This window comes from Rutidosis leptorrhynchoides, chromosome 4 (genome assembly GCF_046630445.1).
Source record: "Rutidosis leptorrhynchoides isolate AG116_Rl617_1_P2 chromosome 4, CSIRO_AGI_Rlap_v1, whole genome shotgun sequence".
Lineage (NCBI taxonomy): Eukaryota > Viridiplantae > Streptophyta > Magnoliopsida > Asterales > Asteraceae > Rutidosis > Rutidosis leptorrhynchoides.
In genome coordinates, this window is record NC_092336.1 from 96,328,388 (window position 1) to 96,354,253 (window position 25,866).

The window sequence follows — 25,866 nt, forward strand, 5'->3', positions numbered from 1 at the left end:
GAAGCTTTTAATTAATTCGTTAATGGTGGGATTAATTTTGGGGGTAATTTGTAATTTCAAAACCTAGGCTAGTGTTCTATTGGATCTGGGTATTGGTTTGTTAAGGCCGAATTTTGGTTTTCTATCTTGGGCTAATTGAAGTTGAAATTTGGATATTAATCGTTATCTTCTTTTTCTTTTAATCACAATAAATTAAATATAACATATTAATATTTCAGGAGTTTGTTAAAAAACATGAAAATCTAAATAAGATAAAAAAAGACATGTTATACAATAGGCACAAAAAAAGCTCTTTTAACATCAAACATCACTCCTTATGCAAATATATCTTTAAACTAGTGAAATGACTCGTGGAATCACGAGTTTATTTAAACGAAATAGTTTAATGATATGTTTTATGTATTAAGTGAATGTAAATGCTAAAATCATTTAATTTAATGACCTGTGGAACCACATATTCCAACTAACAAACTTGATAATCAAATTATTGAAGTTTATAAAATGCATATAGTAAATAATGACAACGAAAGCGTACCACAAATATTTTACCTGGAACATATGATCCGAAATAATCAAAGATTTTTAAAGAGAGAATGCTAAACCATTAATATGAAAGTAAGTGATATTATTTTGAAATTATGACTATATAATATGCAGGAGAAAATTTTTTAAATTTAGAAACATAATAATTGTTTAAGTTATATCTCTTTTGCATTTATTTTTCATCATTATCATTTTTCCTTTAATTGTTATTATTAATTTAATTAAGTCTATATAATTAAGATTAATAGTTATTTATGACATTATCATGGTATCCTAAGAATTTTTCAATTTCTTTTTGAATTATTTTTAAGTTTGGAAAATATTTATTTATGACATTGTTATTTTAGAACTCTAATAGAAACTATAGATACTGGTTGTAACTCTTTCTTTGCAATGAAACGGATCTTGTCAAATTGTAGGAAACTAATGGAGAGCCCGACCTTGCGCCGGGTTCATTAATTATCGATCGATTATGTTTACATTGTAAGTGTTTAACCCCGTTTTAGTTATATATGGAGAGGGTAGAATTAGGTAGGGGTATTTATGTTTGTGGTTTCTTCGATTTGGGTTAATAGTCATTGACTTGAATCTTAATGGTTATTTTCATAAATTTGGTTTAGGACTTTCACTTAGACTATTGTAGTGTGGATGAGCGTGGATTGGTAGTGTGAGTTGTTTTTTGTATTTTTTTTTTAACGACTAGGATGTATGCGTTTTTAATCTGGAGTAATAGTGGTGTGAGTTTTTGATGTGGGTGAGAAGTGTTGTAATAATGTCCTAAAATATAATTGGTAAAGGAGTATAAAAGATTTTAAAATTATAATTATAAATAATGTAAAATTAATAAAAACAAAGTCAGTCGGATAGCCACCCACGCCGCCGAAACGCTGGCTTCCAAATCCAGCGACGGAGCTTGAACATTAATGTAACGACCCGTCAAAATCGCTATTGACGCGGCACGTTAATCATTGATTCCACAGTGAGGTTTTGACCTCTATATGATACGTTTTGATAAAATATTGCATTCATTAAAATAAGTGACTTTCTAAACATAGAAAGTCATAAACATGTGGGCGAGTGCTTAGGTATAAGCAAAACCCCGAAATACATAAGTCTTTAATTTACAGGTTGACATCACAGTCCAATTATTTATTACACAACGCAGTTTTATTTTGAATGCAATAAACTTTGTACAAAGCATGAGAGACTCCATGCAGGCAACAAGCACATCACAGCGGAAGCATTCTAAGGACCTGGGAATAAAACATGCTAAAAAGTCAACACGAATGTTGGTGAGTTATAGGTTTAATTGCTCGAGTCATAAACATATATAAAGATAGACCACAAGGTTTCATCAAAAGTTTATCAATAGATTCTACGTAACAGAGCACCCTGGTAACTAAACTTAACGCTATAGTGATAATTACCCCATTCGTTTTAATACACGCAAACCAACGTGTCTTAAACTCAAATAACATACGTCCGTTAAAAGGCTAGCGCTCTAGCTCGGACGGGGATGTCAAGCCCTATGGATCCATATACAATTATTCGCGCCCACCAGTCCATATCCTATGTACTGGCAGCTACTAGTTACCAAAGCTAAGGGATTTTCGGTTTAACTCAGTGTAGAATTTTGTATGTACTTGTGTCTTATTGCGTTTAAAATAAATTGCATGTATTCTCAGCCCAAAAATATTTAAAGTATTTAAAAAGGGATCTATAACTCACAGTTCAATATTGCGATTCAATATTGTAGGCAAATTGCGTAGACGTAATGATGGTAGACGACTGTATGGTTGGTCTTGGATTCAAGAACAATACCCCGAACAATACCCAATATTTCCTTATTTTAAAACGGTTTGAAACCCGAATTAAAAATACCCTCGAATATACTTTATTATTATTAAACTTAAAATTAAAATTATAATTATAATTTTACGTACATAAATTTTTATGATATATTTCGTCGAGCAAAACTGACCTTTTATAGTACTTTTCGATTTACTGTAGCTCATGCGATCGCATGAGTTTTCAGTGTTTTTGCCATGCGATCGCATGGCCGCCTTTTCTGTTTCTGTTTGCTAGTTCGTCGACATCAAATAGTGTTTTACTGTAGCAAATAGTGGTACTGTAGCAAATAGTGTTTTACTGTAGCAAATAGTGTTTACTGTAGCAAATAGTGTTTTACTGTAGCAAATCACTGTAGCAAACTCGTTTTCACTGTAGCACTGTAGCAAAATACGATTTCACTGTAGCAAATAGTGTTTTACTGTAGCAAATTGTGTTTTACTGTAGCAAAGTAATTTTTACTGTAGGAAAGTCGTTTTTACTTGTACATATATATATACATACATATAATTGTTCATGAATCGTCGAGAGTAGTCAAAGGTAATTGTATATATGTAACAGTTCTAAAATTTTGAGACTCAATCTAACAGACTTTGTTTAACGTGTTAAAATAATAAATCGTATAGAGAATTGGTTTAAATAAGTCAAAAATTTTCGGGTCATCACAGTACCTCCCCGTTAAAGAAAATTTCGTCCCGAAATTTTGAGTAGTACCTGTTTCATGAGCGATATCAGTGAACAAATGTGGATACTTTTGCTTCATTTGATCTTCACGTTCCCAAGTAAACTCGGGTCCTCGTCTTGCGTTCCAACGAACCCTAACTATCGGTATTTTGCTTTGTTTTAATTGTTTGACCTCACGGTCCATGATTTCAACAGGTTCTTCGATAAAATGGAGTTTATCATTGATTCGTATTTCATCAAGAGGAATTACGACATCCTCTTCAGCTAAACATTTCTTCAAATTTGACACGTGAAATGTGTTGTGAACACTACTAAGTTCTTGCGGTAGCTTTAATCGATAAGCAACTGTTCCAATTCTTTCGGTGATTTCAAAGGGTCCTACGTACCTAGGACTTAGCTTTCCTCGTTTACCGAATCGTACAACGTCTTTCCAGGGTGACACTTTCAACATGACTTTGTCGCCCACTTGAAATTCTAGCGGTTTTCTTCTTACATCAGCATAACTCTTTTGGCGACTCATGGCCGTTTTCAATCGCTGTTGTATTTGAATGATCTTTTCGGTGGTTTCATGAATAATTTCTGGTCCAGTAAGTTGTCTTTCTCCTACTTCACTCCAACATATAGGAGATCTGCACTTTCTACCGTAAAGTGCTTCAAATGGAGCTGCGTTGATGCTCGTATGATAGCTGTTATTGTATGAAAATTCTGCCAACGGTAAGTGTCGATCCCAACTGGTTCCAAAGTCAATCACGCATGCCCGTAACATGTCTTCCAATGTTTGTATTGTTCTTTCACTTTGACCATCTGTCTGTGGGTGATAAGCGGTGCTCATATCTAATCGAGTTCCCAATGCTTTTTGTAATGACTGCCAGAAACGTGATGTGAATCGGGTGTCGCGATCAGATATGATAGAGATGGGTACACCATGCCTGGAAACTACTTCCTTCAAATATAGGCGTGCTAATTTCTCCATACTGTCTGTCTCCTTTATTGGTAGAAAGTGAGCTGATTTAGTTAGACGATCAACTATCACCCAAATAGTATCATGACTACTTGCAGTCCTTGGCAATTTCGTAATGAAATCCATGGTTATTCTTTCCCATTTCCACTGCGGAATTTCTGGTTGTTGCAGTAATCCTGACGGCTTTTGGTGCTCAGCTTTGACCTTTGCACACGTTAAACATTTGCTTACATAAGTAGCAATTTCTGTTTTCATATTAGGCCACCAATAAAACTTCTTGAGATCGTGGTACATTTTTCCGTTTCCTGGGTGAATTGAGTACCTCGTTTTGTGTGCTTCATCCAGTACTAGTTGCCTTAGGTTACCATGTTTTGGTACCCATATCCTACCAGCAAAATACAGGGTTCCATCGGCTTTTTCTTCAAGTTGTTTTTCTAACCCTTTGCTTATTTCGCCTTTTCTGTTTTCTTCTTTTAAAGCCTCTAACTGTGCTGCTTGAATTTGCTTTGTGAGATCAGTACGAATTGTAATATTCAAAGCTCGGACCCTAAGAGGTTTTACTCTTTCTTTTCGACTTAGGGCATCAGCTACAACATTAGCCTTTCCGGGGTGGTAACGGATTTCACAATCGTAATCGTTTAACAACTCTACCCAGCGACGTTGCCTCATATTGAGTTGTTTTTGATCAAAAATATGCTGAAGACTCTTATGGTCGGTGTACACTGTACACTTGGTGCCATATAGATAGTGTCTCCATATTTTGAGTGCAAAAACTACTGCTCCAAGTTCTAAATCGTGCGTCGTATAGTTCTTTTCATGAATTTTTAGTTGTCGTGAGGCATATGCGATGAATTTTGTGCGTTGCATTAATACACATCCTAAACCTTGGCGTGAAGCATCACAATAGATCACGAAATCATCATTTCCTTCCGGTAATGACAAAATGGGTGCAGACGTTAACTTCTTCTTTAATAACTGGAATGAGGATTCCTGTTCTGTGGACCAATCATACTTCTTTCCCTTTTGAGTCAATGCAGTTAAGGGTTTGGCGATTCTAGAGAAATCTTGAATGAATCTTCGGTAGTAACCAGCAAGACCTAAGAATTGGCGAATTTGTGTTGGAGTCTTCGGGGTTTCCCATTTACTAATGGCTTCGATCTTGGCGGGGTCAACTTTAATTCCATGTTTACTGACAACATGGCCCAAAAATTGTACTTCTTGTAACCAGAAATCACACTTCGAAAATTTTGCGTACAATTCTTCTTTCTTGAGTATCTCTAGTACCAGTCTTAAGTGTTGCTCATGTTCTTCCTTGTTCTTCGAGTAAATCAATATGTCGTCGATAAAAACAATGACAAATTTGTCTAAATACGGTCTACAGATGCGATTCATTAGATCCATGAATACTGCTGGAGCATTAGTTAATCCAAAAGGCATGACTAGAAACTCATAGTGACCGTAACGGGTTCTGAACGCGGTTTTAGGAACATCTTCTTCCTTCACTCTCAGTTGATGATATCCGGAGCGTAGATCAATCTTAGAATAAACACTTGATCCTTGCAATTGATCAAACAAATCATCAATCCTCGGTAATGGGTACCGATTCTTGATCGTTAATTTGTTTAATTCTCTGTAATCTATGCACATTCTCATAGATCCATCCTTCTTCTTGACGAACAGAATAGGAGCACCCCAAGGTGAAAAACTAGGACGAATAAATCCACGGTCCGATAATTCTTGCAACTGGTCTTGTAATTCTTGCATTTCTGAAGGTGCAAGTCTATATGGAGATCGGGCTACAGGTGCAGCTCCTGGTATGAGATCAATCTGGAATTCTACACATCTGAGTGGAGGTAGCCCCGGTAATTCTTTTGGAAATACTCCGGGATATTCTCTTACAACTGGCATGTCATCAATGCTTCTTTCTTCAGTATCGATCTTCTTTACGTGTGCCAGAATAGCATAACAACCTTTTCTTATAAGTTTCTGGGCCTTCATGCAGCTGATAAAGTTCAGTTTTGAGTTGTTCTTCTCCCCATAAATCATTAATGACGTTTCATCCTTACGAGGGATGCGGATTGCTTTCTCAGCGCAAACAACTTCCGCTCTTGTTTTGGACATCCAGTCCATGCCAACAATTACATCAAAACTTCCTAATTCTACGGGTATCAAATCAATTTTGAAGGTTTCACCAGCGAGATTCATTTCGCAACCATGGCAAATTTTATCGGCTTTTATCAGTTTACCATTAGCTAATTCAATAGTATATTTATCGTCTAGAGGTAATGATGCACATTTTAGTTTAAAACTAAAGTCTTTACACATATAACTTCTATCAGCACCCGTATCAAACATAATAGAAGCTAGTTGATTATTAACGGTAAACGTACCCGTGACAAGATTAGGATCCTCACGTGCTTTACTGGCACTAACATTAAATGCCCTCCCACGTGCGGGTTCTTTGTTCTTCTCCTTATCAGGGCATTGATTTATAAAGTGACCAGACTTCCCGCATCCATAACATTTCTTGACATCGGTCGATTTTGTCTTTACTTCAGAAATGGTGGCATAACAATCTTTCGCCACATGTCCTTTCTTGTTGCACTTATCACAGACCACTTGGCAATAGCCTGCATGATGTGTGTAACACCTTTTGCAGAACGGATGAGGTCCCTTATAGTTTGGACTTGCAGTTGCCCCATCTTGTTTACCTTTAAAAGTTTCTTGTTTCTTCAGGTGAGTACTTTTGCCCTTATAGTCTTCCCATTTCCTCTTTCCTTCAGTTGTCTTGACTTCGGTAATTGGTGCCTTAATCGAACTCTCTGTGATCTGGTCCATGAGTTGGTGTGCCATTGTCATGGCTTCCTGCATCGTATTTGGTTTGGACGATGTAACATTTCCTTTGATATTGATCGATAAACCGTCAATATACATTTCTATCTTTCGCTTCTCGTTTGGCACCAATTCGGGACACAACAAGGCTAGTTCCATGAAACGCTTTTCATAGTTATTGAGATTCGCGCCGATAACCTTCAGATTACGTAACTCAGATTCCATTTTTCTGATCTCGTTTCGAGGACAGTACTCCTCGATTAGCATCTTTTTCAGTTCTTCCCAAGAGATATCATATGCCGTATCTATTCCTTCTGCTTTAGCATAATTGTTCCACCAAGTAAGTGCACCATCTTGCAACGTGCACGAAGCATACTTTGACTTGTCTCCGTTCGCACAATTACTGATTTTGAAAACGGACTCCATCTTTTCAAACCATCGGGTTAGACCGACTGGTCCCTCGATTCCACTAAACGTCTGTGGTTTGCATCCTTGAAAAGTTTTGTATGAGCATCCGTTTCGTGAGTTTGTGTTTACGGCTGCTGCTTTGGCTGCTGCTTCGGCTGTTGCTTTTGCTGCCTCGGCTGCAGCAATTCTTTCATTCACACGTTTCTCGACTAGTTGCTCAAACTCAGCATCCGACATTTGAGACATGTTTCTTCAATAAACACAACAGATATAATTTAATCATATAGAATATTATAGGTAAAATGAGTTGTCAATAATTAATCGTAGCATATTAATAATATGAACCGATTATTATAAAAGCTTTTTCTTCTTATTAGCATTTTATAATTATTTCTAGGGTATTACCTACCCGTTAAGTTTATACATAATAGCTAGTACAAGGAATTAACTACTAAAATCCTAATAATATTCCACTATGAAAAATTATAGCGAGTTACTACATTATTATGTAATAATAATAATAAGAAGTAGTAATAATACAAATAATCATTCCATGCATTTATTATTAATAAACCAAAATAATACAATACTGATATTTTACATATGCTTATTTTACATAACAAGATAGAGTAGCACACATAAGCAATAAAATAGCGCATGGAAGATTTATGGTTGCGAGGTCGTTCATTCAGAACTATCAGAAACTTCTTCCCATTTGGTTCTCTCTGCCAATTGTTTGTGTGCACATGGTCCGACAGACATTCTGGCAGTGTATTTTATTTTTAGTTGGGGTTTTGAGGTACCCGTTACCTCAGTGGGTTTTATACAATAAGGGTGGTTACGGATCGAATGGTCCTGTTCTTTTTTAATAACTAAGGACATTTTATTATTGTGGTTGTTTTTATTATCTATTGCAAGTTGGAATTTCTCCTTAGTGATCTCTTTTATTTCATTAGTGAAATCCTCCTCCTTACTGATCTCGTCTGATGACGAACTGTCTGAGTCATGTGTAGGAGAATATGACGACGAACTGCAAGAATATGTACCGGTGGTCATGAACCGAAATCTGCCAGGCGTAATCGGCACAACCCGCCCGTCGGCGGTATATCTGGACCAATGTCCATATTTGTTTAAAAATGGACGATCCTCTTTTACTCCAGGGATCATGGGTCCATGCCAACGATACTGTGGCTCCGGAAAACTAAAGCTGGGTGGAGCTGGAACCTCCTCTGGGTTTACCGGGAGTTGAGATTCCCCTGCTAACACAATTTCTTCTTTAATAGGTATTTGAACGCCCTTTTCAGTTGTGGATAGAATAGATTCAGTGTCCGATTCCGAGTCGTACAAAATGATAGGATTAGAAGAAGTCATCTATCACATAATTGAAACAACAATTACGTTAGCATATAAATATATTACATATAATGTTTTTGACCAAATGATAAGCAAAAATCAGTAAAAACAAATATGGTCATAGTCCAGACTCACTAATGCATCCTAACAATTACCAGTTAAACACACTAATGTAATTTCTGGTTCCCTATGACCTCAAGCTCGGATACCAACTGTAACGACCCGTCAAAATCGCTATTGACGCGGCACGTTAATCATTGATTCCACAGTGAGGTTTTGACCTCTATATGATACGTTTTGATAAAATATTGCATTCATTAAAATAAGTGACTTTCTAAACATAGAAAGTCATAAACATGTGGGCGAGTGCTTAGGTATAAGCAAAACCCCGAAATACATAAGTCTTTAATTTACAGGTTGACATCACAGTCCAATTATTTATTACACAACGCAGTTTTATTTTGAATGCAATAAACTTTGTACAAAGCGTGAGAGACTCCATGCAGGCAACAAGCACATCACGGCGGAAGCATTCTAAGGACCTGGGAATAAAACATGCTAAAAAAGTCAACACGAATGTTGGTGAGTTATAGGTTTAATTGCTCGAGTCATAAACATATATAAAGATAGACCACAAGGTTTCATCAAAAGTTTATCAATAGATTCTACGTAACAGAGCACCCTGGTAACTAAACTTAACGCTATAGTGATAATTACCCCATTCGTTTTAATACACGCAAACCAACGTGTCTTAAACTCAAATAACATACGTCCGTTAAAAGGCTAGCGCTCTAGCTCGGACGGGGATGTCAAGCCCTATGGATCCATATACAATTATTCGCGCCCACCAGTCCATATCCTATGTACTGGCAGCTACTAGTTACCAAAGCTAAGGGATTTTCGGTTTAACTCAGTGTAGAATTTTGTATGTACTTGTGTCTTATTGCGTTTAAAATAAATTGCATGTATTCTCAGCCCAAAAATATTTAAAGTATTTAAAAAGGGATCTATAACTCACAGTTCAATATTGCGATTCAATATTGTAGGCAAATTGCGTAGACGTAATGATGGTAGACGACTGTATGGTTGGTCTTGGATTCAAGAACAATACCCCGAACAATACCCAATATTTCCTTATTTTAAAACGGTTTGAAACCCGAATTAAAAATACCCTCGAATATACTTTATTATTATTAAACTTAAAATTAAAATTATAATTATAATTTTACGTACATAAATTTTTATGATATATTTCGTCGAGCAAAACTGACCTTTTATAGTACTTTTCGATTTACTGTAGCTCATGCGATCGCATGAGTTTTCAGTGTTTTTGCCATGCGATCGCATGGCCGCCTTTTCTGTTTCTGTTTGCTAGTTCGTCGACATCAAATAGTGTTTTACTGTAGCAAATAGTGGTACTGTAGCAAATAGTGTTTTACTGTAGCAAATAGTGTTTACTGTAGCAAATAGTGTTTTACTGTAGCAAATCACTGTAGCAAACTCGTTTTCACTGTAGCACTGTAGCAAAATACGATTTCACTGTAGCAAATAGTGTTTTACTGTAGCAAATTGTGTTTTACTGTAGCAAAGTAATTTTTACTGTAGGAAAGTCGTTTTTACTTGTACATATATATATACATACATATAATTGTTCATGAATCGTCGAGAGTAGTCAAAGGTAATTGTATATATGTAACAGTTCTAAAATTTTGAGACTCAATCTAACAGACTTTGTTTAACGTGTTAAAATAATAAATCGTATAGAGAATTGGTTTAAATAAGTCAAAAATTTTCGGGTCATCACAATTAACAATGAGGGGGCCGTAATAATTTATTCAAAACAAGTAGTCTCTTATATATATATAAATAAAATAAAATCCATAAAGTTCAAAATAACGTAGATATAATGATTAATGGTGGACAAAGAAAAACACTACAACTCGGCTCGACGACCGTTAATGTTCATAAACTCATCAGTTACGGACACTGAATCAAACATTTCTGCAATTTCTCTTTAGATATAAACCACCAAGTTAGAAGAAAGAAAATCATCTGACATTTTATTACGAAGTCGAGTATTGAAAATGTTCATTGCTGAAAATCCCCTCTCAGTTGTTGCAGTTGAAACATGAAGTGTCAAAACTAGCTGCGTTAGTCTTTCAATCAAACCATATGCTTCACACTTTTTACTTTCTACGAGGATCCTACATAGCTTGGAAATAGAAGTGAAGCTGGTGAGGCCAATATTTAAATTCACCATGTGTAGTCCCTAAAACTAAAGAATTTGCTATTAAGAAGATCTTTTTTTGCGGGACCATGGCACCCCTGCCCTACATAAGCTCCGTCACTGCTTCCAATGCCGCGATACTCCATCGGCGGACGTTGCCTGAGCTCCACGTTTGCTCCAACAGGCGTTGGATATTCGCAATACAAATGGTCTTATAGCTTCGGACATAGGCATACAATTATAATGTTCTATATTGATATAGATATATAGATGATATATATATATATATATATAGAATATATAGAATTTTCAGTTTCGTATATACACTGTTTTTCTCTTCTTTTTTTTCTAAAAGAAAAAAAAAGGTTTTGAAGGGACGATTCGTATATAATGAAACTTGAAAGGGGATGTTATGAAACTTAAAGGGGGCTATACGCAATTTTTTTAACTGTAGATCCGAACCCGGTGATTATGAATTGGGTAAAATTAACCCGAACGCTGTTCCCTGATTCTAAGCTAAATCAGGCGTCCTCATTTGCCGGCGGTTTGTGATTACGATGGTGGTGCGTAATTTAGCAGCTCAACTCACCTCCGTAAGTTTCTCTAATGTCTTTCAACAATTCTCCCTATAATTTGAAAATTGACGATTTAGTTTTTTTTTTATTTAATTTAAATTGAATTGAATTGAATTGCAGCAATTGTGCAGAAGAAGAAAACCAGCAGATTTTGGATCGCGTCAGTATTCATCATCATCATCATCATATAATGAAAGAGGTTTATTTCTGTTTTTTGATAACTATAGATAATAACAATAATTGCTAAAAAGTATAAAATACAGTGGTAAATTTTTGCACTTGTTTTGTGAGGTACATACTACAGACTTACATTGTAATTCTTGTTATTAGGTTTTTGTAATTTGTATTAAGAGCTTAATTTCATACTTGCATATTGTATATTTGGCAATGAAGTTGAATGGTTTTGGAATTCAGATTAAAGTTGTTGAGAGATCATTTACTAATAGATTTAGGGATGTTAACTTGCATAGTTGCATAAATGTGTTGTATATAACGTTTATATATTGATTTAAATTTACGGTTATCGAATTGTACAATGTTTTTATTCACGTTAACGACAACCCTAAGGACATATCTTTGTGTAATCACGATTTCATGCATAACTGAACTACGTAAGTGCAAATTGTTTTATCCGCATATCAACAATTTAAACCCATATTTTCATGGATTCACCAAACTGATCTGTACAATTCTATAAAACAGCCTATGAAACATTTAGTATCACAAACTTACTCGTAGGAAAATAAATATAGTGATGTTATTCTGATTTACACTTTTATTTCAGGGTTTCCAGATGAACGAGCAATGGAGGAGGATGCTGAAAGAAAAATAGGGTGGTTTTTTAAACTTATATTTGCTGGGACTGCAACAATCGTCGGATATAGTATTTTTCCGTACTTAGGTATCCACTATTTTTTAAAAAAATAATCATTAATTAGTTACTTTAAAAATCAAATATATTTGTGTTTTAACAAGAATTTATTTATTGATGGATCTTTTTAGGTGATAATCTGATTCAGCAGTCTGTGTCACTTTTGAATGTCAAGGATCCTTTATTTAAAAGGATGGGAGCATCAAGATTAACTCAATTTGCGATTGATGGTATAGTTAATTTATCTTTTCTTATAAAAGAAATGGTACCATATTATCTCTATCATGTTTAAACATTCACGTTACACAATGTTACGCCTAATTGCACACTTGTATTTCACTATATTAGCAATGTCTCTGATACAAATTATACAATCCAGATTATTAACATGATCTTAATCTGTATAGTTTACACACTGTTCAATTATAGAAAATGTGAAGCCTTGCGTAAAGCATGATCCATATTAACGTATGTTTTAGATGAAAGAAGAATGAAGATTGTGGAGTTGGGTGGAGCGAAAAAGCTTGTGGAGATGTTGGGCGCTGCTACAGATGATAAAACACGTAAAGAAGCTTTAAATGCTATTGTCGCTATTGCTCGTTCAGGTCAGCATCTTTTATCAATCCTCCTTATCGGTTTATCTACATAATAATAACTTGTAATTTCATTGCATTAAACTATGTGCCGGTTTACCTATGTTACCATACGCTTTAGTTGCTATTGATAGACTTATTTGTTCCTAGTTTTGCATAATCATCACCTTCTTTGTTGCTATAAGATTTTTGTTTGCTTAAATGGACACAATTCAATTGTATAATCTTTTGTTCTCTATTTGGTGTCTACAATCACTTTCCCTAATTTCTTCCCAATAACATCAACATGACAAGTAGAATCCAATAGATTTATTGAATTTATAGTTTATAATTATTAGAAGGGATAAATGTCTCAAGACTCATAGTTATGACCAAAGGGCTTATGGCCCATCAACCTTGAGGTTGTGAGTTCGAGTCCCGTCGTAGACTATTTAAAGGGTGTGTGTTTTATGTTCCAAATGTTTTTTATGGTTATTAAATGGGTAAATTTATAAAAAAATATACTCAAGTTTATCAATTTCTTATTTCAGAAGCTCTGACTTCTTTTTCCTTTTTTTTTTCCTTTAATCAAGTTGAGGTATCTAAGTTTTTGCTACCAAAGAAGGGTTCTTGTTATGGTACTAAAACTGAAATTTAGATACTTTACCTTAAATTAATTATAAGAAAAAATAAAACAAGCGAAGTTTATGAAAAGAAGAATTAGTAACTTTGGGTTAATGTTACTATTAGAAATATGCACCTTGATATGTCCAGTTACTTGTTTGATAATATGTTAGATGAAGCGGCTGGGGCTCTGCATAGTGCTGGAGCAATTTCAGTGATCATGGCCACTCCGAAATCCAGCGAGGATGCTGAAATCGAGATATATAAGGCCAAACTGCTCAAGAGATTTAAGGATATGAAATTTGATGAGAATGCATCTTGAAATTATTGTATTGTATTTGTACTTCTCACAATTGAGCAATTAGAACTTAGACCAGGCAAGCTCTAAGGCTGTTGTAGTGCTATGCATCTTTTTCATAACTCGCTTCCTGCCAATACTTCATGTTTTAGCATCGAAGGGTTGTGCGGTTGTGCCCGCAGTGAAGTCTTTGTGCAATCTATCTATAACTTTTTTTTTCCTTCGAGAATATCGGTATCACCCAGGGGCACCTTCACTATCATATGTCACCTACACACACGTTAGGAGGAAATTCAATCGTGAGATTATCTTAATTGCTTTCAAGTTTTTAAAATTATAGTTATCTTCACAAGAGAGATTATAAATACTATTGAAAGAATTAAACTTCTGATATATGTTTATTAAAAAAAAAAAATTGGAACAAAAAAATCCTTAAAGCCAGCCCCTATTTTTAAAATTTTTAGACTTGCATGAAATGTTTGTATATAATGATAATTATCCACTCACTATTATTAATTTGTACAAGATATTTATACTCGAACCTAGTTAACGTAATAAACTTCTAATAATGAACATCAGAAATAATTCTCGTAGAATTAATAATATATTTTTAAATTACAACCGTTAGTGTTGTTATTAAGAGATAAATTGAATTGATGCATAAAAGGGTACAACAAATTGATGGTTGATGGTGGTTATCTCCAAGGAGTGAGTGGTTAATTTTGATCTACAAATAATTTAAACATGTCTTAATTTCTTAAAGACAACACTTAGAGCTGTTATTAGAAATTTACAATTAATAATACATGCAAAGAAAGCTCAAATTGTATAAGACAATAGTTATAGTTATGATTATTATAACCATCGCTGATACTGAAAGTGAATCCAAGCGTATTTGGGATCTGTTAAAAGTTAAAAAACCGTTTGGATATTATTATTATTATTTTTTATTTTTGTTGTTGTTGTTGTTGTTGTTGTGTGTGTGTGTGTCCTCGAGTTTTTTATAGCGAAATAGAATGGAGTGTTAAAAGAGATAATAAGAAGATATTAAAAGGAATAAAATATATGTCATATTCATTCTCGAGTTGAAAGTAAAGTAAAAGAAAGGAAATGAAGATAATTACATACAAATAATATTAATATTTTTCTGTTTTATTAAATATGACATAAGATGAATATCTAAGTAAATTTTTACGGGTTATTCGAAAATCGGATCGATCAAATTCATATTGTGTATTTCATATAGTACGTGAGAAAACGTATTGTGTTATGTTCATATATCACATTATCTTATATAAATATGAGTCACATATAAATTGATACAATATTTTCCCTTATAATCCGTTCAAATTTGAGCGTGATGCGTGTGAAACAATAATACATCATTTACCCTCACAATTTATACAAGATTCAAATATTACAAATAAGCACGCACAACTATCGTGCACTTAGAACCCGATTATTATAGCACATAATGTAAGTATTGTAACAACCCAAACCACACCCGACAAAACCCCGTTAATTTGCAACAAAAAAAAAAATTTGCTGTTTGCCATACCCGCGCGGCGCGCGCTGGGGACTGCGCGGCGCGCAAAAGCCGGCTGTCCCCGGTTACTTTAAATGCGAAAAAGATCGGGTGGTTCCCGGCATTTTTAGCCAAAACGCTTTTAGTCACGCGTTCATATAAGTAAAACTAGTACGTTTCAAACATAAAAATGAAGTTTCACAAGTGGGGCCCACACGACCCAAAATACCAAGTTAATACAAATTACAAGAGTTTCGACCACAAAAGTTTAAGTTCCAAACTACACTACGAGCATGGCGTTTGGGATTAAACTACCCATCTATCGGTCAAACTCCAAAACTCAACGCGTCCCAAAAGCATCCCTAGTCAACTACGGGATCTCTAAACCAAAGCAATGCCCTTACCTTTATCCACACCGGAACCTATAAAATGGTAAACAACGAGAGGGTAAGCAAAGCTTAGTGAATGCAATAATTATACATACATATATATAACCTATCTATCCGCATTCACAATACCAAATACCTCATACGAACTTGTAACACAATTAGTATATCAACATACTCGTAAATACTAACAAGTCGTACACCATCCCAAAACCACATTAGCATGTTCTCATCACAATATATATATAACATGCTATACAATCACAACACAATATGGTTAACCATAACGCTATGGTGCTACCGGCATGTGGTTCACACCATACGCATTTGAGTCTCACTCGTTTATAGTGCTACCGGCACATGGTTCACACTTCGACGCTACCGGCACGTGGTTCACGCCTCATTTTATAGTGCTACCGGCACGTGGTTCACACTCGATGCTACCGGCACGTGGTTCACATCATTATCATCATAGTGCTACCGGCACGTGGTTCACACTCACAATCCACATCACACACATGTTATGGTACTACCGGCACATGGTTCATACCATAACATTTACAAATAAATACGCCATATACATGAACGCATAATTATTCCACTCACCTTACGCCTTTGGTGATTATTAGACCAAGCTTGAACTCCAAGGTAACGTACCTATTTCACAAGCATATAATAAATCAATCAACTTGATCCAAACCCACATTACACACCATTCCTGGGTCATCTCGACCCATTTGGACACTTAACCCTAAATTGGGTCATCTTCACCAAAAACCCTAACCCTTGGCACTCAAGGCCTTCATACACATTAAATCACTAGGTTTTAACACTAATCACTAACCTTAACCAACCTTGGTCTATTTTGACCCATTTGACCCAATTAAAAGTCAATACACCCATTTGGGTCATCTACACCCAATTAACACCCATTTACACATCATTAAAGTGTTCTAACAATTTATTAGCCAATTAGGGTTCATTAACAACAATTATCACTTTTAAAACCCTAGCTAACCCATTATTGAGTCTACATGACCCAATTTACTCAAGAACACCCAATTTACCTACAAATGGGTCTTAGTGTTCATCTTCAACACAAACGCTAACCCATACACAAAATCAAAGTAAGAAATTAAAGTTAGGACATACCACAACTATCAAAACATAGCAAATGACGAGATGAACAACTTTAAAGCTTGCGATAAAACCCGAGAGCAACTTCTTCTCCTTCAAAGTGAGCTTTCTCACTCTACAATCACTCTCTCTCTAAAATTGAATTGGAGGGATAAGGTTGGTGGATTTTGAAGTAAATGACACTCCAATATTAGATCCCAAGCATTAAATCCGGCCTTAATGTGTTTTTACCAAAATGCCCTCATTTATAATTAAATAAAACAAAAGGAGCTGTCTGCGCGTACTTGCGCGGCGCGCCCCCAGGCCGCGCGGCGCGCACCTGGGCAAATTCTGATTCCTTGCTCCTTTTTAAATATAAAACGTACCCTGTCACTTTGTTAACATATATACACTATTTACAATAAATACACGGGTCTTACAACTCTCCCCCAGTTATTCGGATTGCGTCCTCGCAATCCAAGCCGCATGACAAGCGGGAAGATAAACCAACACAAACTCTTCGGGTTCCCATGTAAACTCGGAACCCTTATTCCGTCGCCATTGAACCTTATAGGTCCTAACCTCTTTATGCCTCAACCTTTTGACCTTCTCATCGAGTATAGCAATCGGCTCTTCCACATACTCCAACTTATTGTTTAGCTCAATTTCATCTAATGGCATCCATGAAGAATCATCCGTAAGACACTTACGAAGATGGGAAACATGAAACGTGTTATGGATCCCCGCAAGCTCTTCGGGTAATTCCAATCGATATGCAACTTCACCAACATGAGCTAAAACCTTGAACGGCCCAATAAACCGAGGTGCCAACTTTCCTCGTTTTCGAAATCGAATAATACCCTTCCATGGCGAAACCTTAAGCATTACCATGTCGCCTTCTTGAAATTCGATCGTTCGTCTACGTTTGTCGGCATACGACTTTTGTCTATCTTGAGCCTTTTTCAAATGTTCCCGAATAATATCGATCTTGTTATTCGTCTCCAAAACCAAATTGGTACTCCCGATTTCCCTTTGACCCACTTCTCCCCAACAAACGGGAGTTCGACACCTACGCCCATAAAGCATCTCATATGGTGGCATCCCAATACTAGTATGATAACTATTATTGTACGAGAATTCCACCAAAGGCAAGTGCTCATCCCAACTACCACCGAAGTCAATAATGCACGCCCGTAGCATATCTTCCAAAGTTTGGTTCGTACGTTCGGTTTGACCGTCCGTTTGAGGATGGTACGCCGTGCTCAACTTTAATTGTGTACCCATATCTTCATGAAACTTCTCCCAAAACCGAGATGTAAAACGGGTATCTCGATCCGAAATAATAGATATAGGAACGCCATGTCGCGAGACCACTTCCTTGATAAACAACTTAGCCAAGGCCTCCGACGATATTGCTTCTTTAATGGGAAGAAACAAAGCACTTTTCGTCAACCGGTCCACAATCACCCAAATCGTATCATATTGAGTTCTCGCCGTCTTAGGTAATTTTGTTATGAAATCCATGGTAATGTGCTCCCATTTCCATTTCGGGATTTCTAACGGTTGCAACTTACCATACGACTTTTGGTGCTCGGCCTTTACTTGCAAACAAGTAACACATTGTTCAACATATTTTACAACATCGCGCTTCATGCCCGGCCACCAATAATCTTTCTTCAAGTCATGATACATTTTCGTCGCGCCCGGATGAATGGAATATCTTGACTTATGTGCTTCATCAAGTAGCACCCGTCGATAATCACCCATCTTAGGCACCCACACCCTTCATTGGAAAGACAATAAACCCCGCGGGCCCATGGTAATGAACTCCGATTGGCCCACAATTCGTTCCGCATGTTTATTGTGAACATAAGCCTCGATTTGAATCTCACCAAGCTTCTCAAGAAAATCATTTGTAATAATCAAACGTAACGATGCTACACGTATCGCCGGATGTTGAGTCTTTCGACTTAACGCGTCCGCAACCACATTAGCCTTACCCGGATGATAAAGTATCTCACAATCATAGTCTTTCACCACATCCATCCATCTACGTTGAAGATAATTCAAATCTCTTTGAGTGAAAAGATGTTTCAAATTTTTATGATCCGAATATATCGTACACTTGACACCATACAAGTAATGGCGCCAAATTTTCAACGCATGCACGACCGCCGCCATCTCGAGATCATGAGTCCGGTATCTCGTTTCGTGTTCCTTTAATTGACGAGAGGCATAAGCGATGACTTTACCCCTTTGCATAAGAACACACCCGAGCCCATTTAAGGAAGCATCACAATAAACCACCATATCTTCAACACCTTCCGGCAACACTAACACCGGAGCTTGACACAACTTCTCTTTCAACAATTGAAAAGCAATTTCTTGCTCCTTCTCCCAATTAAACTTAGCACTCTTTCTTGTCAATTTCGTTAACGGAGAAGCAATCTTAGAAAAGTCTTGGATAAACCGACGATAATAACCGGCCAATCCGAGAAAACTTCGGATTTCCGTAGGCGTAGTCGGTCGTCCCCAACTTTTCACCATCTCGATCTTCCCCGGATCTACTTGAATACCGCTTTCGTTCACAATATGACCAAGGAATTGAACCTCCCTTAGCCAAAATTCACATTTAGAGAACTTTGCATACAACTTCTATTTTCTTAGCGTCTTCAAAACTTCACGCAAGTGACGTTCATGTTCGTGCATACTTTTTGAGTAGACTAGTATGGCGTCAATGAACACAATAACCGACTTGTCCAACATAGGTTGGCACACTCGGTTCATAAGATCCATGAATGCCGCCGGTGCATTCGTAAGACCAAAAGGCATCACCACAAACTCAAAATGCCCATAACGCGTTCGGAAAGCCGTTTTCTCAATGTCTTCCTCACGGACCCGCATTTGATGATAGCTGGACCGTAAGTCGATCTTAGAAAAATATGTTGCACCTTGAAGTTGATCAAACAAATCGTCAATCCTAGGTAACGGATAACGATTCTTGATCGTCACTTTATTCAACTCACGGTAATCGATGCACATACGCATACTACCATCTTTCTTCTTCACAAATAAAACCGGAGCGCCCCATGGCGAAGCACTCGGTCGAATAAAAGCTTTCTCAAGCAACTCTTGAATTTGATTCAACAACTCTTGCATTTCCGTTGGTGCTAAACGATAAGGAGTTTTAGCAATGGGGGTAGCCCCCGGAACCAACTCAATGCGAAACTCAACTTGTCTTTCCGCCGGAACACCCGGTAACTCATCCGGAAAAACATCTTCAAACTCATTAACCACCGAAATTTCATGAATAGGTGGTGGCTCATTACGAGTATCGACAACATGAGCAAGGAAAGCCACACCACTGGTAACAACGTGACGACATGCCCGTGCAAAAGTGCATATCGGCACCGGTCTCCTTCGCTTATCACCATGAATAATCATCTCTCCCCCACTTGGGGTCTTCACACGAATAAACTTATCGTGGCATGCGATATCGGCTCTATAACGATCGAGCCAATCCATACCAACGACAACATCAAAATCACCCAAGGTCATCGGGATAAGATCAATTTCAAAACTTTCGGCACCAAACACAACATTACAACTTTTACACACATCAACCACTAGCGCCTTCTTGCCATCCACTATTTCAACTTCTACCGGACGACTCAACTTTACTAGCGGTTTATTTAACTTAGACACAAATCTTGGAGATACGAAAGACAAATTAGCACCACTATCAAAAAGTATCCGAGCCGGATTAGAATTAACCATGAAAGTACCTGAAACGACTTCATTGGATTGTTTAGCCTCTTCATTGGTCATCAAATAATTACGACCCCTAGCCGTACCCGCCGCCTTCTCGATCCGCTTAACATTATCATTATTCAAGTCGGGACACTCCGTCTTCTTGTGTCCTTCCTTACCACAATTATAGCAAGTAAATTTGTTCGGGCCATTGGTACAATCACGGGCCATGTGTCCCCTTTGTTTACAATTAAAACACGTGGGCCTGAAATTCCCGGAAGTACTCTTCTTTACACTATTCACGCTTTCGGTGCCTTTCTTTGACTTCTTGTTTGAAAAATTCGAATGACTTGAACCTTCAAACTTTCTCTTTCTCAACACAAGTGCTTCAAAACCCTTCGCCATATTAAACAATTCATCGAAGCTCTTCACCACATTCACACTAATCTTTTCTTGATAACTATCATTCAAAGTTCGATAGAAATCTTCCTTCAACATCTTGTCATTCCCGACATACTCCGGGCAAAATTGAGTCTTGGACAAAAACACGGATTTGAGAGTGTTCAAGTCCATCGACCCTTGCCTCAAGGTACGTAGCTCGTCCTTAAGCCTTGTAAGATCGGCCGAAGTTCGGTACTCATCGAAGAACTCCGCTTTAAATTCATCCCAAGTGAAGTCCATACATTGTTCTTCACCATAAAGTTGGATCTTTGCATCCCACCACAATTTCGCATCACCCCTTAACATGCTACAACCATACCTAGTCTTTTTATCGGGAGGGCACTCACAAGTACGAAAAGCCCCCTCCATATCGGAGATGAATCGGGCACTCTTGAGTGGGTCTCGTTCGCCCTCAAAGGTAGGAGGTTGAGCATCCTTGAAGTTCTTAAAGAAAAAGTCTCGCCTCCCCACATTTTCTTCTTGAAGAACAATCTTAATTTGTTCCTTAACCATATCGACTAATTGTTCGTCAATCGTGTCTAGAAACATCTTCTTAACATCTACGAGAAACTCCGCCTTTTGGCGTTTAAAGATGGCCTCAACCTTGGCCGTGAACTCGGGGTCCTCACTTGTACCCCCATTATCATGTTCAGTGTCATGTCCGTTTCGCATCTTCATTCTATAAAACGAAAGAGATTAAACGTCGAAACAAAAACACACAACACATAAATATACACACGCCCCACACTACCCCATCTCGCTCAACAATCGTCGTACATTGCTTGTTTGACACGATTTGCACCCGTAGTAATGGTAGCTAGTCATTACTACGCGAGCACGTCGCGTTAACTCGCTAGTACAACGTCCATCTCGCTTGATGATTGCTACACAACCCAAGCAAATAACGCATGATTAGTTCACATAAACCTATGCACTAACCAAGTCCCGGTCCGACCCAAAGTCCTACAAGTCCCGCACAAAATGCGCATACAAAAAGTCTAAGTCTAGGCGCCTATCTCAAGTCACCTAAATCCCTTAGACCATGCTCTGATACCACTTGTAACACCCTAGGCAAATCCCACATCGCCCACGAACATGAGTGATCATGGGATTATAAGGTAATACTCACGCTTAAATGACACAACGCGTTTTGGGATCACAGGCTGAGTAGAAGTGCGAGTACGTTGTGGTTAAGCGTGCTCGGTCGAGAGCACTACCAGGATGGGTGACCTCCTGGGAAAGTGCTTCTCGTGTGTGGTCGCCAAGAAAAAGCCGTGCGCCTGCTGGCAAAGCGGACAATATTGTGGTCATGTTAAGCTGGGGTGTTACAGAATGGTATCAGAGCCACTCATGTGCCGTTGGGGGTGGTGGGGCAAACCTCATCGAGGACGATGAGTCCCTAAGGGGGGGTGAATGTAACACCCTAGGCAAATCTCACATCGCCCACGAACATGAGTGATCATGGGATTATAAGGTAATACTCACGCTTAAATGACACAACGCGTTTTGGGATCACAGGCTGAGTAGAAGTGCGAGTACGTTGTGGTTAAGCGTGCTCAGGCGAGAGCACTACCAGGATGGGTGACCTCCTGGGAAAGTGCTTCTCGTGTGTGGTCGCCAAGAAAAAGCCGTGCGCCTGCGGGCAAAGCGGACAATATTGTGGTCATGTTAAGCTGGGGTGTTACAAGTATTCTTATCAAGTTCGTCTCAAGAGAGCGGTATAAGTTGAATAAATGCAACTATTAGTTATCCTAGGGTTTGTTTGGATTGGGGGGGGGGGGGGGGGGGTTTGATTGATTTTAACTATCAATTAAACTTACTCAAATAAACAAACTTAAACTTAGCAATTAAAACTAGCAACAACTAACAAGTATATTAAGAATTGAGATTTAATCAATAAACAAAGAGTGTTCACTTACCTAATCCTCTCTATTCTTGGATTGCCCTATTTTACCTAATTTGATATCGCATTAGTTGTTTGAACCATTAGTTGTTTAGTATTACTACCAAACCTTAATCAAATTATACTTTTGCAAATTCACATAAGCATGGTATCCTAAGATCAAGTTAAGTATGAGTTGATTATTGAGATTATGCTTGGGTTGAAATCACTTATAACCCTTCAACTATCAAAATCACTTAAGATAGTCAAACACCACTATGTTGAACAAAGGTCAATTGAAAACCAACTTAGACTAGAAACACAATCACTTGATATCCCTATTCTAGTTGTCTAGATCACCTAAGGTGTTGAAGCACAAATTGATTCACTTCTCAAATCACTATGAGAGCTACTCAATCTATGTAATCAAAGTAAAACCTGTATCAAATCATAGCAATGGACCTAATAGCTAACACAATAACACTTGCTTATGTATTTTCATTCAAAACAACTTTATTCAATTGATTAAGGGTTAATCCTATGCATTAGAGATTCATAGATAAGCAAACACAAATAAATCAGTCAAGCATGGCTAAGATTACACTAATAATAAGCATAGAAACACAAATAAACATCATCTTGAGTGATTACAAGTAATTATTTCAAAACTAGATAAAGTAAAGTGGAGATTACAACCCAAAATGATAAAGAGAAGAAGATCTAAAGCTAATAATGATGAAACTTGAACTTGCTTCCTTCAATTCACCTTCAAACTCTAATGGATGATGAAATTAGGGTTTTGTATGTGAAATTCGGACTAAAAACTGCAGCTCTCTCTCATAATGACCTCCTCTCTTTCCTTTTATAGTGCTGAAAATTCTGGGCTGAATCAGCGCCAGGAGCGCCGCTTTTGACTTAGGACGGCGCTTTTGGCTAAAAATCAGGAGCGTCGCTTTTGGTTACAGGTGTGACGCTTTTCTTGGTAAGAGCGGCGCTTTTGACAATAAGGAATGACGCTTCTGGCTTCTGGTGGAAATTGGAGCCAACACGTGCATGAGAGCGCCGCTTTTCACTAGGAGCGGCGCTTTTGGAGCTGTTTCCTGCACTTGTCATTTTCTTTGCGACTTTTGATTATGATTTGGTCAATTTTACACCAAATTAGGCTTTTAGCCTTGAACCGACACTTTAGTGCAGAAAAACAACTTTAGAGCCCAATGATCTCAAAAACGAATGAAATGAGGGAGATATTGCGAGATAAAACGTGTATAATTGAAGCAATATCAGGGCGGAAAGTATATTTTCCCGTACTCTTTAACTTTCCCTCCCAATCCTTTCTTTTCATTCCTTTCCTTCAAAAAAAAAAAAAAAAAGCACTCTAGAATCATTTGTTTCGTTTTGTCTCCTTTTCTTTCTATCCATAAAATAACTCGAGAATGGAAGTAATTTAATTTGTTAACCATTTTTTTTACCTCAATGTTGAAGTCCCCAATAAGTAAACTGCGGATATCACATAGGGCGAGTGATAGAAGAATAAGCATGCATTCGAAGTTATTTAAAATATATTTTCACTTACAAGCGTTTGGGTTAAATTGGGATCATATGATATGAAGAAGATTTCATTAAAACGGTGACAATTTGTTAAATTTATAGTATCGATCAAAATTTGAAAAGGGATAAAATATAGCTTATATGTATTCTTGGGTTGAAAAGAAAGTAAAAGAAATAAAAGGAAAATAATTACTTATAAAAAATATTAATATTTTATTTTGATTCTTTAAGTTAAACATAAAAAGAAAAATTAACTAAAGCTAAATCAAAATTATATGCATTTGAGATATAATATGTATATGTAAGTAAATATTTATAAGCCATTCCGAAATTAGGTCGATCAAATTCATATTGTATATTTTGAATAGTAAGTGAGAAAACGTATTGTTATGTTTATATATCACATTATCATATATAAATGAGTCACATATAGATTGATAAAATGTCTTCCCTTTTAATCCACGTAAGTGTAAACGGAAAGTACTCATAACACATTACTTTTTAACTCTCTCTCAATCTTTTCCTAACCATTGCTTTCCATCCTAAAAGAACTCGAGAATGCATCACTCATTTAGTTTCCTTCCACCTGTTTTCCTTTCCATCCATAAAATAACTCGAGAATGGAAGTTGTAATAAAATTTGTAAACCATTTTTTCGTATGCAATGTTGAAGTCCCCAAGTAGTAAAGCGCAGGAGAATCACAATGAGGGCGATTGATAGAAGAATAGACATGTATTCTAAGTAATTTTATATTTCTTTTCACTTACAAGCATTTAGGTTTTTCAATTAATAAAATCGGGGTCAATATGAAACAGATTTGATCAAAAAGGTGACAATTTGCTAAATTTATATTATCTACCAAAACTTTACATTGTAGATATAAAAATAAATTTCAAACAAGTTAAGTATCGTATGTTTATAAAATAAACATTAGATAGTGTATAATAAGAAATGATATGCCTTTCGATATATAGTAGGCCGTGTATATGTTCAAGTTCCGTAATTCGAAATTTATCAAAACACATTTCTTAATTTTATAATGTAGTGATCTCGACCTCTCAATGAACATGTTTAATCTCGTCTCTGTGTCTTAATAAAACTCATAAATCAAAAATCATTCAGCTATACCTTATACCTTTTTATTAGGAAATAATATTGCATTTTATTTGATTGATAATGCAAAAAAGATAACGAAATTACGAAAAGATGGAAATGGTTCACACGAATGAAGGGAAGTATAAATAAACTACTGTACAAACTATTAGGGGCCAAAAATGCTATTTGGATAAACATAAAGGTCCATATCTTAACATTACAAAAGACACGAAGCAATAGATACACAAGCACTTGTAACCGAATTAACCGCAACATTTCATCACAAACCATCTCCGATCAAACAACAAATAACTCCATCGTGACACG

General features: G+C 36.8%; 1 protein-coding gene across 1 annotated transcript; it reads left to right on the forward strand.

Annotated features, from left to right (window-relative positions):
• Nucleotides 1–11,318: 11,318 nt before the first annotated feature.
• On the forward strand, nucleotides 11,319–14,020 carry LOC139843933 (uncharacterized). Its single transcript, XM_071834117.1, has 6 exons — nucleotides 11,319–11,449; nucleotides 11,552–11,630; nucleotides 12,216–12,332; nucleotides 12,434–12,532; nucleotides 12,782–12,907; nucleotides 13,672–14,020. The coding sequence occupies exons 1-6, from the start codon at nucleotides 11,414–11,416 to the stop codon at nucleotides 13,818–13,820; spliced, it is 606 nt and encodes a 201-aa protein (XP_071690218.1). The 5' UTR covers nucleotides 11,319–11,413; the 3' UTR covers nucleotides 13,821–14,020.
• Nucleotides 14,021–25,866: the final 11,846 nt, after the last annotated feature.